This window comes from Choloepus didactylus, chromosome X (assembly GCF_015220235.1).
Source record: "Choloepus didactylus isolate mChoDid1 chromosome X, mChoDid1.pri, whole genome shotgun sequence".
In the NCBI taxonomy this organism is placed as follows: domain Eukaryota; kingdom Metazoa; phylum Chordata; class Mammalia; order Pilosa; family Megalonychidae; genus Choloepus; species Choloepus didactylus.
In genome coordinates, this window is record NC_051334.1 from 49,546,632 (window position 1) to 49,562,303 (window position 15,672).

The 15,672-nt window shown below is 36.2% G+C and overlaps 1 protein-coding gene across 10 annotated transcripts in view; it reads right to left on the reverse strand.

Annotated features, from left to right (window-relative positions):
- Positions 1-2,061: 2,061 nt before the first annotated feature.
- ZNF182 (zinc finger protein 182) overlaps positions 2,062-15,672 on the reverse strand; it is a 108,579-nt gene continuing 94,968 nt past the window's right edge. For 7 of the 10 annotated variants that reach the window (XM_037821889.1, XM_037821888.1, XM_037821887.1 and 4 more), the window contains 3 exons: positions 13,135-13,261; positions 12,728-12,820; positions 2,062-4,225 (listed from right to left, as the gene is read on the reverse strand). In XM_037821889.1, the coding sequence (XP_037677817.1) occupies positions 2,595-4,225; positions 12,728-12,820; positions 13,135-13,261 (1,851 nt within the window). In that variant the 3' untranslated portion in view covers positions 2,062-2,594. The remainder of the gene's footprint in view (positions 4,226-12,727; positions 12,821-13,134; positions 13,262-15,672) is intronic. The other 3 variants (XM_037821886.1, XM_037821893.1, XM_037821884.1) reach the window with 1 other exon arrangement.

Consider the following 15,672-nt stretch of genomic DNA (forward strand, 5'->3'; position numbering starts at 1 on the left):
CTACTCTTCCCCTTATTCACCCACACTCTGGCTCTCATTATCCCATTCACCCACACTTGGCCCTTCATTAGTTTCCTTTCCCTTCCTCTACTTCCAGTCCATTTATTCATCCTACTGTTCTCATCCCTCCCCCCTAGGTCTGAGCTTCACTCACCTTCACGCACCCAAATGCTGCCAATCATGTTGCCATCTGTCTTCCAGGAAGCAAGAGTCCAAGGTCCACCTGAAACAGCAAGACTTGACCCCCACCCCAACCACACTGCAGGATGGCCTTTGGTGGCCTGCAACCACAGGAAGATTCCTTCTCAATAGGAAGATAAAGTGGCTTCATTTCCAATGCCCTCGAGCATCCTCCCAGCAGACTGCACCAGGAGCAGACCAGTCAGCCCCACATTTCTTCCCCAAGCTCCTTTTCCCTGGGAAGGCACTGAATGTGACATCTGAATTACATACCCCATGTAAAAGTGAGCCCATGGCTCATTTCCACAAAGGTTAATGCAGGCAACAAAGCCTGGGAGGGCACAGACAGGGTCTCAGGTCTAACTAACTCACCTATTTTGTGAAATCTAAAACACTGACCATCTCCAGGTTATGCACAGCTTGGGTTGTCCAGCTCCACCACAGAGATATCCCCAATGAAAAACCACAGAAGCATGAGGACCACAAATATGTAATTCACACAGCAGGACTTCTCATTCTGAAGCAAATATGCTGAGATTATGTGGTCTTTTGCTGTGTCCACTCAGACCATCACTCATATCTGTATCTCACCTTGGAAAATGTGTTTCACTAGTAGTAGTGTGACCTTGGGCAAGTTACTAAACCTCTCTGTGGATTCGTGCTTTACATCTCTTGTAAAAAGAATATACATATATTCTCTTATATATGTACATTTGTATATGTATATATGTGTATATATACACATTTATATATGAAATAATTTAAATCATTTTGTTAAGATATGGGAAAACATTGATGGTCTTTAGTTAAGGATATTTTCATAGGAGTTTCACTGTGCATACTAAGTTAGAAATGTGTTCCAGTCTCAATTATTTGAGGTTTACATAATGTGGTCCCAGCTAACCTGAGAATCACTTTATTTGGCACCTTCAGGAAACTAATGCCAATGTGTCTTTGGAACTGATTGGGTATGTTGTTTTCTGCCTGATTATTCAATTTACTCACTCAAAAAAATATTAAGCTCCATATTGAGTATATCTATATTAAATATGTTATGAAATCCTGCACCTAGAATCTGGATTCATGATAATATTAACAGTATAAAAATTAAAATATGCTTTTAAAATTTTATTTATTTTTTGAAAAGGTAGCAGTACATCCACATAGTATAATTTTCAAAAGTGATGAAAGGATATACAGTTGTCTCCCTCCCAATCCCATCCCTCAGTCACCCCCTTCCCCTTCTCAGAAGTAATAAAGGTTACCAGCTTCTTGTGTATCTTTCCAGAGATAGTTTATGAATATACTATCGATAACATACTTACCATTTTTCTCCTTTGTATATACAAATGCTAGCATATAAGACTATCCTGCATCTTGCTTTTCTCACCTAAAACATATCTTAGAGATCATCCCACATCACTATATAAAGGATGTCCAAGTTCTCTTTATTTATTTATTCATTTTTGTCTACCTAGGAGTTTGCTGTATGAACATACCATGATTTCAGGTACCAGACCCTTGGTGCTGTCATTTGCACAGCTTTCGATCTTTTATTTTCACAAATACTGCATCAATGAATACCTTTGTGTGTTCATTATTTTGTACATGTATGACTATATACATTCCTAGAAGTAGAATTGCTGGCTCAAAAGCCATGTACATTTGTGGGTTTGATTACTTTTGTTGATTCATCTTTGAACGAGAAGAGTTTTTCCTGAACTTGAGATTTTCTGGAGGTTCAACAGGGGGTAGAAACTGGGGCCACCTTCTAGGCAGATCAGTTTTTCTTACAATTGGAAAAAATTTTTTTTGCATTTGTGTTACTTTTTTCAGATTTTACTTCTCTTCAGACAGTAAATAGGGGCAGCTGTAGGGTTCTTCACAAGGAAAATTCCCTTTTCTATCCCCCCCCACTCTCTCCAACTGTACAAACTACTTTCTGCAAATATGGCTTGACTGAGTGACTCCTTGTCAAGGCCCCTGCCTGTTTCTCCTCAGACCCCAAATGGGTCTAGAAAACATCCTACCTGCCCATGCACTCTGCTACCATTGTTGATATATGTGGTTTTGCACCTCCAAGTGTATCCTGAACCTCAGACAAGAGTCCTAACCAGTGCTGACTCATCTGCAGCCTTGAGGATTTTCTCTCTGAAATCCCCTGCACTGGTACTTGATTTCATATGACTCTGGCAGCCCTCTCATCAGGGTTTCAGCTATCTCCTAAGTCAGATATAGAAATTACCCTTCTCATTCTTTTTCTCCCTATAGCTTTTTGGGTGAAAACTGAGATGAAAAGGGGAAAGACTGACTTTATTCCCCCCTATTTAAATCAGAAGTCACATGTTTAAAATGTTAATTAAATTGGCAAAACTTTCCTTCAGTGTGCATAACAGACATGGTTGATTTACTCTCTAATGTGTGATGAACTTTGACTTCCGAGTGTGGCCTTTCCTATGGGCTTTCTTTCCTGTATGGGTTCTCTGATGTACAATAAGGTTTGATTTTTGGGTAAAGGCTTTCCCACATTCTGTACACTTATAGGGTTTCTCTCCTGTATGAGTTCTCTGGTGTACAGTGAATGTTGATTTTTCTCTGAAGGCTTTACCACACTCTGTGCATGCATAGGGTTTTTCTCCTGTGTGTGTTCTCTGATGTATTATGAGCTGTGACTTCTGGCTGAAAGCTTTCCAACATACAGGACATTCATAGGGTTTCTCTCCTGTATGAATTCTCTGATGTATAATGAGCTTTGACTTTTCTCTGAAGGCTTTGCCACATTCATTACATTTATAGGGTTTTTCTTCTGTATGAGTTCTTTGATGTATGATGAGATATGATTTTTGAGAGAAAGCTTTTTCACATTCATTGCACTCATAGGGTTTCTCTCCAGTGTGACCTCTCTGATGTAACATGAGATAAGACTTCTGAGAGAACGCTTTCTCACATTCATTACATTCAAAGGGTTTCTCTCCTGAATGAGTTCTCTGATGTACACCGAGGTTTGACTTTTGGGTGAAGGTTTTTCCACATACATCACATTCATAGGGCTTCTCTCCTGTATGAGTTCTCTGATGCACAATGAGAGTTGACTTCTCATTGAAGGACTTCCCACATTCAGTACATTTATGAGGTTTCTCTCCTGTATGAGTTCTCTGATGTATAATGAGGGTTGATTTATCACTGAAAGTTTTTTTACACTCATTACATTCATGGGGCTTCTTTCCTGTATGAGTACTATGATGTATAATTAGGTCAAGCTTCTGTACAAAAGATTCCCCACATTTAGTACATTCATAGTTTTTTTCTCCTGTATGAGTTTTCTGATGGACAATGAGGTTTGACTTCTGAGTGAAAGCTTTCCCACATTCATTACATTCATAAGGTTTCTCTCCTGTATGAGTCCTGTAATGTATGATGACAGTTGACTTCTCTCTGAAGGCTTTCCCACATTCAGGGCACTCAAAGGGTCTCTCACCTGTATGAGTTCTCAGGTGTATAATGAGCTGAGATTTTTGGCTAAAGGCTTTTCCGCATTCAGTACATCCAAAGGGTTTTTCTCCTGTATGAGTTCTCCAATGTACAATGAGGTGTGACTTCTTGCTGAAGGTTTTCCTACATGCAGTACATTCAAAAGGTTTCTCACCATTTTTAATTCTCTGATGTAAGCTAAGACCTTTCTTTCGCCTGAGGGCTTTCCCACATTCTTTATATCCATAGGATTTCATGCCAGAACTTGTTTTCTCATACTCAGTATGGAAGAATAACTTTGTACATCCATTATCATATTTCTTTACTGCAGAGCTTCTACTAAATAAGTCTAAATTATCTGCCACATTATTTCCAAATGATTCATCTTTATGGAGTCTTTGTACTGAAGAAACAAGATTTGTACTCAGATGAACTGTGTCTCCAAATTCATTACATTCAAGACCAGTCTTGGTGGTAGTCGTTTTCCTGTCAGGGAACCCAACTTGCATCAATAAATGTTTATCTTGATTATCCTGGTGCTCCTTCGCAATCTGTTCATCAACTTGACAGACTTCTAGAAAAAAGTACAATAAACCAACTTTATACTTTGACATTATGCAATGGACCTTCTTTAGAAATGCCCTGCCATATGAAAGCTAAGACTATCAACTCATTTTATCAGAATTCCCGGAGAGAGAATTTTGACCATCAAATCCAGTTATTTTACTACCCTCCCAACTGCAAGTCTTTTTGTTACCAAGAACAATTTTACCTGACATCTCTGTCTTTCTTACCTCTACTTTTATATCATTTCTGATTTTGATCAACTCTGGAAACCTGAAGTATCAGATTCCTTATCGCCCTTTATCTTCACTTATCATAAGAACTCTTAACTGTACCTGACTTATACTGCAAATCTTGCAACAATCCTGAGTCCACGTTCCCAACAATCAAGAGAAAAATCTAGAGTAATTAGCCTTACAAAAACAAAGAAAAACCTAAAACAAAAAATGCCCAATCTGGAGTCACTAGTGTAACCATCCAGCGTACATTCACAATTCTTCAACACTACCTTCTGCTCTTGTCTATACTATTCCCTCTAAAAACTATGCATACTATTAATTCCAAACCCTTCATCATGTTCCATCACTCACCTAAGCCTGCCCTTTATATTTTGCTCTATTCAGATTCTAGATAACATCCAAGAAGCAGTTCAGTCTTTTCAAAGAAGCTTACTCTGATTTTCCTACATCATTTTAATTTTTATTTTTATTAACTTCTAAAGTACACATCTGTTCACTCATTTAGATAGTTAAAAATGCAAAGCCTTGCCTTTTATATATAGTTCATCAATTGCAAGATGCACCTTATTTCACATTTTAGCATCCTGGAAACCTAGATGCACCATATAATCAATGACATGTCATAAATGAAATAGTAGTGATTTTTCTTTCTTAATGGTGTGTCTTAACTCAGTGATATAATGGAGTCAATAAAATATGGTAAATACATTTTATACATATACTGAATTTTAATCATTGTCATTTACTTTCCTTCTCATTTCCCCCCAAATTTTTATATAAAAGCTTTCAAGCATTCAAAAAAGTTGAAAGAAGAATATAATAACTACTCATGTTATCACTGAGATTTGATAAGGTTAACATTTTGGCAGAGTAATACTGAATTTTTTAATGGCTCATGCAACTGTGGCTTCCCTTCCTATGGCTTCCTTTCTCTGGATAGCAAAGTATTAGTTCTTAATCAGAGGTAAACATCAGAATCACAGGGAAAATCTTCTACAAAATAAGCTTGGTAGAACCCAAACTCCACCAAAGATCTGCTGAATCTGAATATCCTAAGGTGGTAAGAAGCAGTATAGCACAAGGGGTTAGTTAGGGTCATGGGCTCTAGCTCAGGTTCAAATCCTGGCTCAGCCCTTCACATGACCTGGAGGAAGTTACCTAATCTATTTGTATATTACTTTCCCATCTGTAAAAGAAGAATTATAACAGTCTACCCAAATGGTTGTTGAGAGGATAAAATTACCTATAACAGGGCATGGCATATACTAAATGCTTAAGAATGTTAACTAATAATATTATTGTTAGCCACAATATAACTGTAAAAAGAAATAAGGAATATTTCTATATACTTAATATGTCCTAAGATATTAAGTGAAAAAAAAAGACGTACATAGCAGGCTACAATTTGTCAAGGAAGGACATTAATATAAATATATATTAATATATAGGCTCATACTGCAAAAAAATAATGGAAGGATAAACCTTTAAATCTTAATAATTCCTATATGGGGAAGGAAAGGAGTAGAATGGAGAGGGACAGAAGCTGGACTTCTTTGAATATACCTTATATTCTAGATTTGACTTTGGAACCAAGTAAATATTCTGTAAATATTTTATATAATTATAAGATAAAATTGAATATAGAAGGATTCCTTAATAATAAACATCTCATCTATATTTCTTTCTGACCATGCCGAAAAATCTTGATTCTCAACACTAACATGATTATCTCAATTAATTCAATTCACTATACTCATACAACAGTCTCAGAATAATACTAACAATATTATCATCAGATGTTAAGATTAATAAATTAAAAACCTTTAAGTCCAGAATTTGATTTCGATGATGTACTTTTTTCTTTATAAAACATATTGTACTTATTTCCTAGGTCTGTCCAATGAAAAAGCCTAGAAACAACCCCCAAACATCCAAAATGCAGTCTCAAAACAATATTTCCCACTAAAAAGAACCAGGGCTCCTTGAAGAGATGGCTGATTCTAGCTCAGTGACAGGAAATATACAAAATGAGCCTGGAACATTTTGTAACACCAGAAAGCAAGGAAGTTACCAAAGACTAAGGAGCCAACTTGGAGGGGTTTCCACAGACCAGAGATGGGACAGTTTGGGCCTCAATAAGGATAATACTGCAATGAATTAAAACATAAAAGTGTTTAAATTCATAAGTCCATAAATGATACAGAAAAAAAAAGAAAACTTATTTGTCACCTTTGGATGATACTACAAAACAAACTCATTATTTTGAAAACTGGTATATAAAGGGAAAAAAAATCACTTAGCCTGTCTTTTCTGTATAATCTCTACCTTATGGTAGCCAAATAATAGATGAGGGGCAATTTCTATTTATAGAATTATTACAGCTAATCAACAATGAAAGAATTATAGAATTAGAATGTCACCATTTTGGAGCCATTAATGAATTAATGGATCTAAGCAATATTCACCAATGACTAGTAACAAAAAAAAATGAGAGCGAACCACGCATTATATGCCTCCTGATGGAAGTACATTACATCTCCTAGAAAGTAATCTTGCTAAAAATATATAAAAACCTGAATCTGATAAAGCTTCTAGATTTAACTATCAATTTACAAGAAAAAAAAGTTGGAGAGAAGGAACAGAGGAATATGTTAAATACTGCCATGGGGTGTTTAACAGCAAAGTCCAGAATGCAGGAAACTAAAGGACAAATGACCCAGTTTCTTAAAAGTAAATACAAGGCAGCAAAAAAAGAGAGATGGAGGAGAATCTATAGCTTATTAGAGACTTAAGAACCTGAGTAGCTATGAGCACAGCACCCAGATCCTGATTTCTAAATACCATTGTCCACTAAAAGGAACCAAAGCTCCTTGGAGAAGGTGCTGATTCCAGGTATGAAATGGGGGAAAGCATAAAGTGAGCCTGGAAAGTAAGGAAGTGCTCAAAAAATGATGAAAACAAATCAAAAGGACGGAGAAGCCAGCCTGAAGGAACTCCTACTAGCCAAATTGAAGACAATTTGAACATCAAAATGAATAATGACAGTAATGGATTATAACATACTGAATAAAATAAAAATCTATAAGTCCATACTGATACAAAAATTATTAATTAATAATAAGGGAAAGTTCTTCTTTACAGTAGAGTGCCAACTTATAAATATAGAAAGAATGACAGAAAATTCACCGTTTTTGCAAAAATCTGAGTAATAATTGATTCAGGAAAGAATCACCAGTGAATGTTACAACCAATGGGTAAAGTTTCTTAAGGGACAGGATATTTACACCATCTCAAAGTAGCTCCCCATAGATTACTTATTAAGTAAAGGGAAAAAGGGAAAAAAAGAATCTTTCATAGTGTCAAAACCTGGCAGACAGCACCTTAATCCAGTGAACAATAACATCACCAATAAGGAACAAACCAACAATAAGTTCAAATCTATTTCCATCAGATGCTTCCTGATGTAATGTCAAAATGTTTAATCTGAATCAAAACCTGCTGAAACAAACAAAATTGAGGTACGCTGTACTAAAAAATATCAGTCATAAAAGACAAAGGAAAGCTGACATAACAGCTAAATGCAATGTATGATCCAAGAATGGATCCTGGCTTGGGAAAAAAGCTGCTATAAAAGACATTAGGACATTAGGACAGTTGGCCAGATTTCAATATAGCTGATATATTAAGTAATAGTATTGTATCAATGATAAATTTCCTGAATTTGATCACTGTACTGTGAAAGAATGCCCCTTTTTGTAGGAAATACACTGGGGTCAAGATGTTTTATGGCTTGCTTTCAAGAGGATTAGCAAAAAAAAAAACAGTAATAGTAATGCTACACATAAACATACACACACACATTGGGGAAGAGATAAAGTGTATATGTATGCATAATTGAACTACTGGCAAGATGTTGATAAATGGCGAATCTGATGAAAGGTACAGGGAGATCACTATACTGCTCTTGCAACTTTTCTATAGGCTTGAAAACTTTCAAAACAAAAAGTTAGAAAAAAAAGAGACTTAAGAGACATATTAACCAATGGCAATTTAAGGACTTACTAGGATCATGATCCAAACCATTTGAAAAAATATATAAGATAATCAAGGAAATATAAACATTGATTGGATATTTGATCTTATTAAGGAGTATTTTAGAGGTGTGATAATGGTATCTTTATTAAAAATAGAAGTCATTATCTTTCAGGAAACAATAATGAAATATTGACAGATGAAATGATACTATGGCTGGAATTTGCTTCAAAATAATATGAGCAAGGGGATGGGTGGCAGTATGGATAAAATGAGATTGGCTTATGTGATGGTAATTGTTGTTAATCTATCAGATTCATTCTTCTAATCTCCCTACTTTTGTATATGTTTAAATTCTGGATTAGAAAAAACAGCTACATTAAAGAAATCCTTACTGATCAGATGAGTAAGAATAATTCTACTCTATTCCTGACTCCCTAACTGCAATTACCAAAAACTTTATTGAGTGTAAAATATGTGGTATCCAACAAAGTTAAGAAATAATAAATTATGGAACTTTTAATTTAGTGGATAAAAATTCAGAAGTATATAAAACATCAAGTTCCTACATGTTAAAATACAGGGCAGTGTGTGTATAGGATGAAACCCAAGTTTTGGTAATCAAAATGCTAAGTCAGACAGCAGTTTAGACTGAATTATTTAAGGAATCATACATGGGGGAGTAGAAAACTGAATTCAAACTCAAAGGGTCTATCAAATTTGGATTGGCAGTATACACAACAATAAAAAGGGCAGGTACAGAAAAGAACATAAGATTTCTGGAAGGCATCAATGAGGAGACTACTGCCAATGGAGTGGAGATTAACTTTTGAGAAACAGAGAGAAATAACTGAATAAAATGCAGCTAGATAAAAGGCAGTTCTTGAAAGAAGAAGAATTTAAATGTCACACAGGAGGTAAGAGGGATATGAATGCAGGTTTGTGAAAACATAATCAGACAAAATCAATATACAAAAATCAATTGTATTTCTATACACCAGCAATGAAAAATCCAAATATTAAATAAGAAAATAATTCCATTTAATAGCATCAAAAATAAAATACTTAGAACTAAATTTAACAAAAGAAATACAAGACTTATACAATGAAAATCACTAAACATTACTGACAAAAATTAAAGGTGATCTAAATAAATGGAAGGACATCCCATGTTCATGGATCGGAAGACTTAATATTGTTATGACGGCAATTCTCTCCAAGTTGATCTACAGATTCAGTGCAATTCCTATCAAAACTCCAGCTAACATCTCTGCAGAAACTGACAAACTGATGTTAAAATTCACATGGAAATGCAAAAGAAAAAAATAGCCAAAACAATTGAGGATTCACATTTCTCAATTTCAAAACTAACTACAAAGTTAGGGTAATGAAGAGAGTGTGGTACTGTCCTAAGGAAAGACATATAGCTCAATGGAACAGAATTGGATGTCCAGAAATAAACCCTCACATTTATGATCAATTGATTTTCAACAAGAGGTTCAAGACAATTTGATGGGGAAAGAATACTCTTTTTAACAAGTGATGCTGGGATAACTGGATATTCACATGAAAAAGAATAAAGTTGGATCCCTACCTCACACCTGATAACAACAATTTACTCAAAGTGGATCACAGAGCTATATGTAAGAGCAAAAACTGTAACATGCTTAGAAGAAAACAGAGGAGTAAATCTTCATGACCTTGGGTTAGGCAATGGTTTCTTAGATATGACGCCAAAAGCTCAAGCAATGAAAGAAAAAAATAAACTGGATTAAATCAGAATTTTAAACCTTTGTGTGTCAAAGTACACCATCAAGAAAGTGAAATGACAACACACAGAATGGGATAAAATATTTGGAAATTATGTATCTGTCAAGGGGACTTGTATCTAGAGTATATAAAGAACTCCTACAACTCAATAAAAAGACAAATAATCTATTTTTTTAAATGGGCAAAGGACTTGAATAGACATTTCTCCAATGAAGATATACAAATGGCCAATATGCACAAGAAAAGATGCTCAACATCTGTGGTGGCTTGAAGCTATGTACCCCAGAAAAATATGTTCTTAAACTTAATCCATTCCTATAGGTATGAACCCCTTTTAAACAGAACCTTTTGATGAAGTTATGTCAGTTAGGGTGTGGCCCAAATGATTCAGGATGGGTCTTAATACTATTACTAAAGGCCTTATAGGGAAGGAAAAGAAGAGAGAAAGCCAGAGGTGGTAGCTGAAAGTCAACAGAACCCGAAAGAGAAGAGAGAAGCCACGATGTGCACTGCCATGTGACAAAAAAGCCAAGGACCAAGGATCTCTGGCAGCCAGCCCCAGAATGCTACAGTCCTCTGGAAGAAAGCATCACCTTGATGACAGGACTTCTCCTAGCCTCAAAACCATGAGCCAGTAAATTCCTGTTGTTTAAGCCAACCCAATGCATGGTATTTGCTTTAGAAGGCAGGAAACTAAAACAACATCAGTAGTCATTAGGGAAATGTAAATCAAAACCACAATGAAATATCACTTCATATCAGTTAGGATAGTTATGAGGGAAAAAATGGAAAATAAGTGTTGGTGAGTGTGTTGATTTGAAATTAGTATGTACCCCCAAAAAGCCATCTTCTTTTAATCCAATCTTGTGGGGGTAGACCTACTGTGGGTGGGATCTTTTGATTAGGTTGTTTCCATGGAAATGTGACCCACCCAATTGTGGGTGGGACCTTTTGATTAGATTATTTCCATGGAGATGTGACCCTGCCCATTCAAGGTGGGTCTTAATTAGTTTACTGGTATCTTCTATGAGAGGATAAAAGGCAGAGACATTTTGAAGAGAGCTCAGAGATGACACAGACACAGATGTTTGGAGATGCTAAGAGATGAAGCCCAGAGTTTGCCCCAGAAAAGCTAAGTGAGAATCCACAGATGCTTAAGGAGAAAGTCACTGGAATCAGAAGCTGAAAGCAATGCAACCAAGGAGCAAAGGACTAGCAGACACCAGCCACATGCCTTCCCATGTGACAGAGAAACTCCAGATGCCATCAGCCTTTCTTCAGAGATGGTATCCTCTTGTTGATGGCTTAGTTTGGAAACTTTTATGGTCTTAGAACTGTAAATTTGTAACCTAATAAACCTTCTTTATAAAAGTCAATCCATTTCTGGTATTTTGCATTCTGGCAGCTTTAGCAAACTGGAACAGAGAGGATGGGGAGAAACTGGAACACTCATACATTGCTGATGTTTGGCAGTTCCTCAAAAAGTTAAGCATATATTTATCATATGACCCAGGAATTCTACTCCTAGGTATACATCCAAGAGAACTGAAAACATATGTTCATATAAAAACTTGTACATGAATGTTCATAGCAGCATTAATCATAATAGCCAAAAAGTAGGAAAAAACCTAAATTCCATCAACAGATAACTGGATAAACAAATGTGGTATACACATACAATGGAATATTATTCAGCCATAAAAAGGAATGAAGTACAGATACATGCTACAATACGGATAAACCTTGAAAACATGCTAAGTGAAAGAAGCTAGACATAAAAAGCCACATAGTGTATATGATTCCTTTTATATGACACGTCCAAAATAGGCAAAGACACAGAGACAAAGAGTAGATTAGTGGTCCCCAGGGACTGGGGGGGATAGGGGAATAGGAAGCAACTGCCAAGGGATAGGGGTTTCTTTTGGTTGTAGTAAAAATGTTTTAAAATTAGACAGTGGTGATGGTTGTACAACATAGAGAATATACTAAAACCTTTAAAATTTTGAGTGAATTTTATAGTATGTGAATTATATCTCAATAAACTATTTTTGAAAAGAGATAATCAAGATGTTTTAGAAGAACAATTCTGACAGGAACATCTAAGCTAAACAAGAATGAAATAGGTAACCTGATCTGGAATCAGAATATTAGATTCCAGGCCTATGATTTCTGATAAGTCAGTGGGAAATGAGATTGGTGGAAGTGGCAGGGGCAGGAGGGGTGGCATATAAAAGACACTTATCTATGGGATAAAGGAACTTGTGGGTGACCACCAGCTTAAGGAGAGTGGCCTGGTGTGTCGTGGATGGTGGGAGCAGTTGTCAGTGTTATATCTGAGGTGTCCATGTCCCTGTCCTCAAACAGCACCAAAGGGCCATAACCTTTCCCAGGATATTCCTGGAAGCCCTATCTGAGGTTCTCAATCCTAACTAACAAGCTGGTACCTCACAGCCTGCGTCAATCCCACTTACCTGGAAAGCTCCAAATTGAGATTTTTACTTCTGCTGGGGATGGCTCTTCTACCTCCAATTTGAGTATAAGGTCTGGTTTGGTAACCTGATGCCCTGTTAGTGAGAGACAATAAAGATACCTCCTTGGTCTTCAGAACCTCCAAGAAAGAGGAAGTTGTAGTTTGGGGCAATACAAGAGATCTCTTCCTTGACACACCGTTAAAGTCAAATCATTTAACCTGGGTTTTAAGTTCACCCACATCCTGTAAGGGGAGCAACAGGGGAAAAGGACCTTTGACCCCTGGAATTCAATGTCAAAACTATTCAAGCAGTTCAGAAATCTTGGAAGTTTTGGAAATTGAGAAAGAAAAGGCCCCATATTGGACACAATAATTACAAACAGAATTACCCGAGGAAGCCATTCTTACCGACAGAGACCAGGTTGCTGTAGGTCTCCAGCATCACATCTCTGTACAAGGTCCTCTGTGGAGGATCTAGGTACTGCCACTCCTCCTGGGTGAAATCCACTGCCACGTCCTCAAATGTCACTGGTCCCTGTAATTGTACATTCCTTTTATTCTAAAATGCTGACCACTAGGTGATGTGGATGGAATGCAGGGGAACTTCTGATTGGGTTCACTATTCATTATAACAACTTAATACAGGAGAACTACTTTATATCATGTTAGACCTACTCTGTGGGAGAATCACAAATTATGGTAAAAAAAAAATACCACTAAGTAATACAATAATTAAGACAATGAGGTATTGGTGCAAGAATAGACAAATAGTCCAGTGGAACAAACTAGAAAATCCAAACATGCACAGACACTTGATTTATGATAAAGTTGGTACTGAAAAGCAGTGGGGATAGGTTGACCTTTTAAAAAAATGTGGATGGATTATTAGATATCTATATGGGAAAACAATGAAATTTAATCCTTAACTCCCATACACAAAAATCAGCTGCAGATAAATTGGAAATCTAATGTGAGAGGTAACAAAGTGTCTAGAAAATAATATAGGAAAATGTTTTCATAAGCTTGGGATAGGGAAAGGATTCTTATAAAAAGAGACAAAAAGCATTAATCATAAAAGAAAAGGCATAAACATTACAACATTAAAAGAAAGTGGAAAGGCAAGCCATTGATTGGGAGGAGATTATGTGCAACGTTCATAAATGATAAAGGGATATTATCTAGAATATATAAAATAACTCCAACAAATCAGTAAGAAACATACAAAAGACACAGACACAGACGCTTGGAGATGCTGGGAGATGCAGACAGAAGGACATCTGGAGATGCTAAGCTAAGAGATGAAGCCCAGAGTTTGCTCTGGAGAAGCTAAACAAGGACTCCCAGATACTTAGAGAGAAATGCCCTAGAAGAACCAGAGAACTGAGAGAAGCTAAGAGACACAGAAGCCCAGAGACATTTTGGAGAAAGCCATTTTGAAACTGGAACCTATGAGCAAAGGACCAGTAGATGCCAGCCACATGCTTTCCCAGCTGACAGAGATGTTCCAGAAACCATGGGCCTTCCTTCAATGAAGGTATCCTCTTGTTGATGCCTTAGTTTGGACACTTTTATGGCCTTAGAACTATAAACTTGTAACCTAATAAGTCCCCTTTATAAACCCAATCCATTTCTGGTATTTTGCATAACAGCAGCCCTAGCAAACCAGAAAAACAATACAATGAATAAATGTGTGGCACAGTCGTTTAATGGAAAGCTATACAGTAATGAAAATAAATGAACTATAACTGCATGAATCTCAGATGTAATGATGAGCACAAGAAGCCAGACACAAAAGAATACATACTGCAAGGCTAATCCATGATTTTAGGAGTCAAGATAGTAATTACCTTTGAGAGGTGGCACTAACCTGGGAGAGGGCATGAGGGAGAAATTCTGAAGCCCTGATGATGATCTGTACCTTGCCCTCGTTGGTGGCTACACAGCGTGTACACTTTGTGATAATCCATCAAGGTGTACATTTATAAACTGTGCCCTTTTCTTTATGTAAGTTATACTTAAATAAACATGATGTTTAACAAAAATGCAAAGGTGATTCAATGGAGAAAGGATAGCCTTTACAACAAATGGTGCTGGAACAACTGGATATCCGTTTGAAAAAAAATGAACCTTGATCCACATCTCCAAACCTATATAAAAACTAACTCAAATGGATTATAGACCTACATCTAACATCTAAATCTTTAAAATTTCTAGAAGAAAATATGAGAGAAAATATTTTTAACCTTGGGTTAATCAAAGATTTCTTAGATACAACACCAAAATTCAAAAAGACACCATTAAGAGAATGAAAAGATAAGCCACAGACTAGGAAAAAATATTAAGAAATGACATATCCAGTAGAGGACTTTTATTGAGAATTTATAAAGAATTTTCAAAGCTCAATAATAAGTAAATGGACCAATTAAAAAGAATGGACAAAAGACAGAAACTTCTCCAAAGAAGATATGCAAATGACAAATAAGCACAAGGAAAGATGCTCAATGTTATTAGTCATGAAGGAACTGCAAATTAAAACCACAGTGAGATACCACTAGACACCTATTAGTATGGAAAAAAAACTGACAATACCAAGTACTGGTGAGAATACAGAGCAACTAGAACTCTCAAATATCATAGATAGGTATGCAAAATGGCATAGCCACTTTGGAAAACAGTTTGCCAGTTTCTTATAAAGTTAAACAAATGACCCTGCAAATCCATTCCCAGGTATTTAGCCAAATGAAATGACAACTTATGTAAACATAGAAACCTGAACTTTTACATAGCAGCTTTATTTGTAATCACCAAAAATTGGAAATACAGAAATGTTCTTCAACCAATGAACAGATAAACAAACTAGAACCATACAATGTAATATTACTCAGCAATAAAAATGAATGAACTACTGATACATGCAATAATATGGATGAATCTCAATGTAGTGAA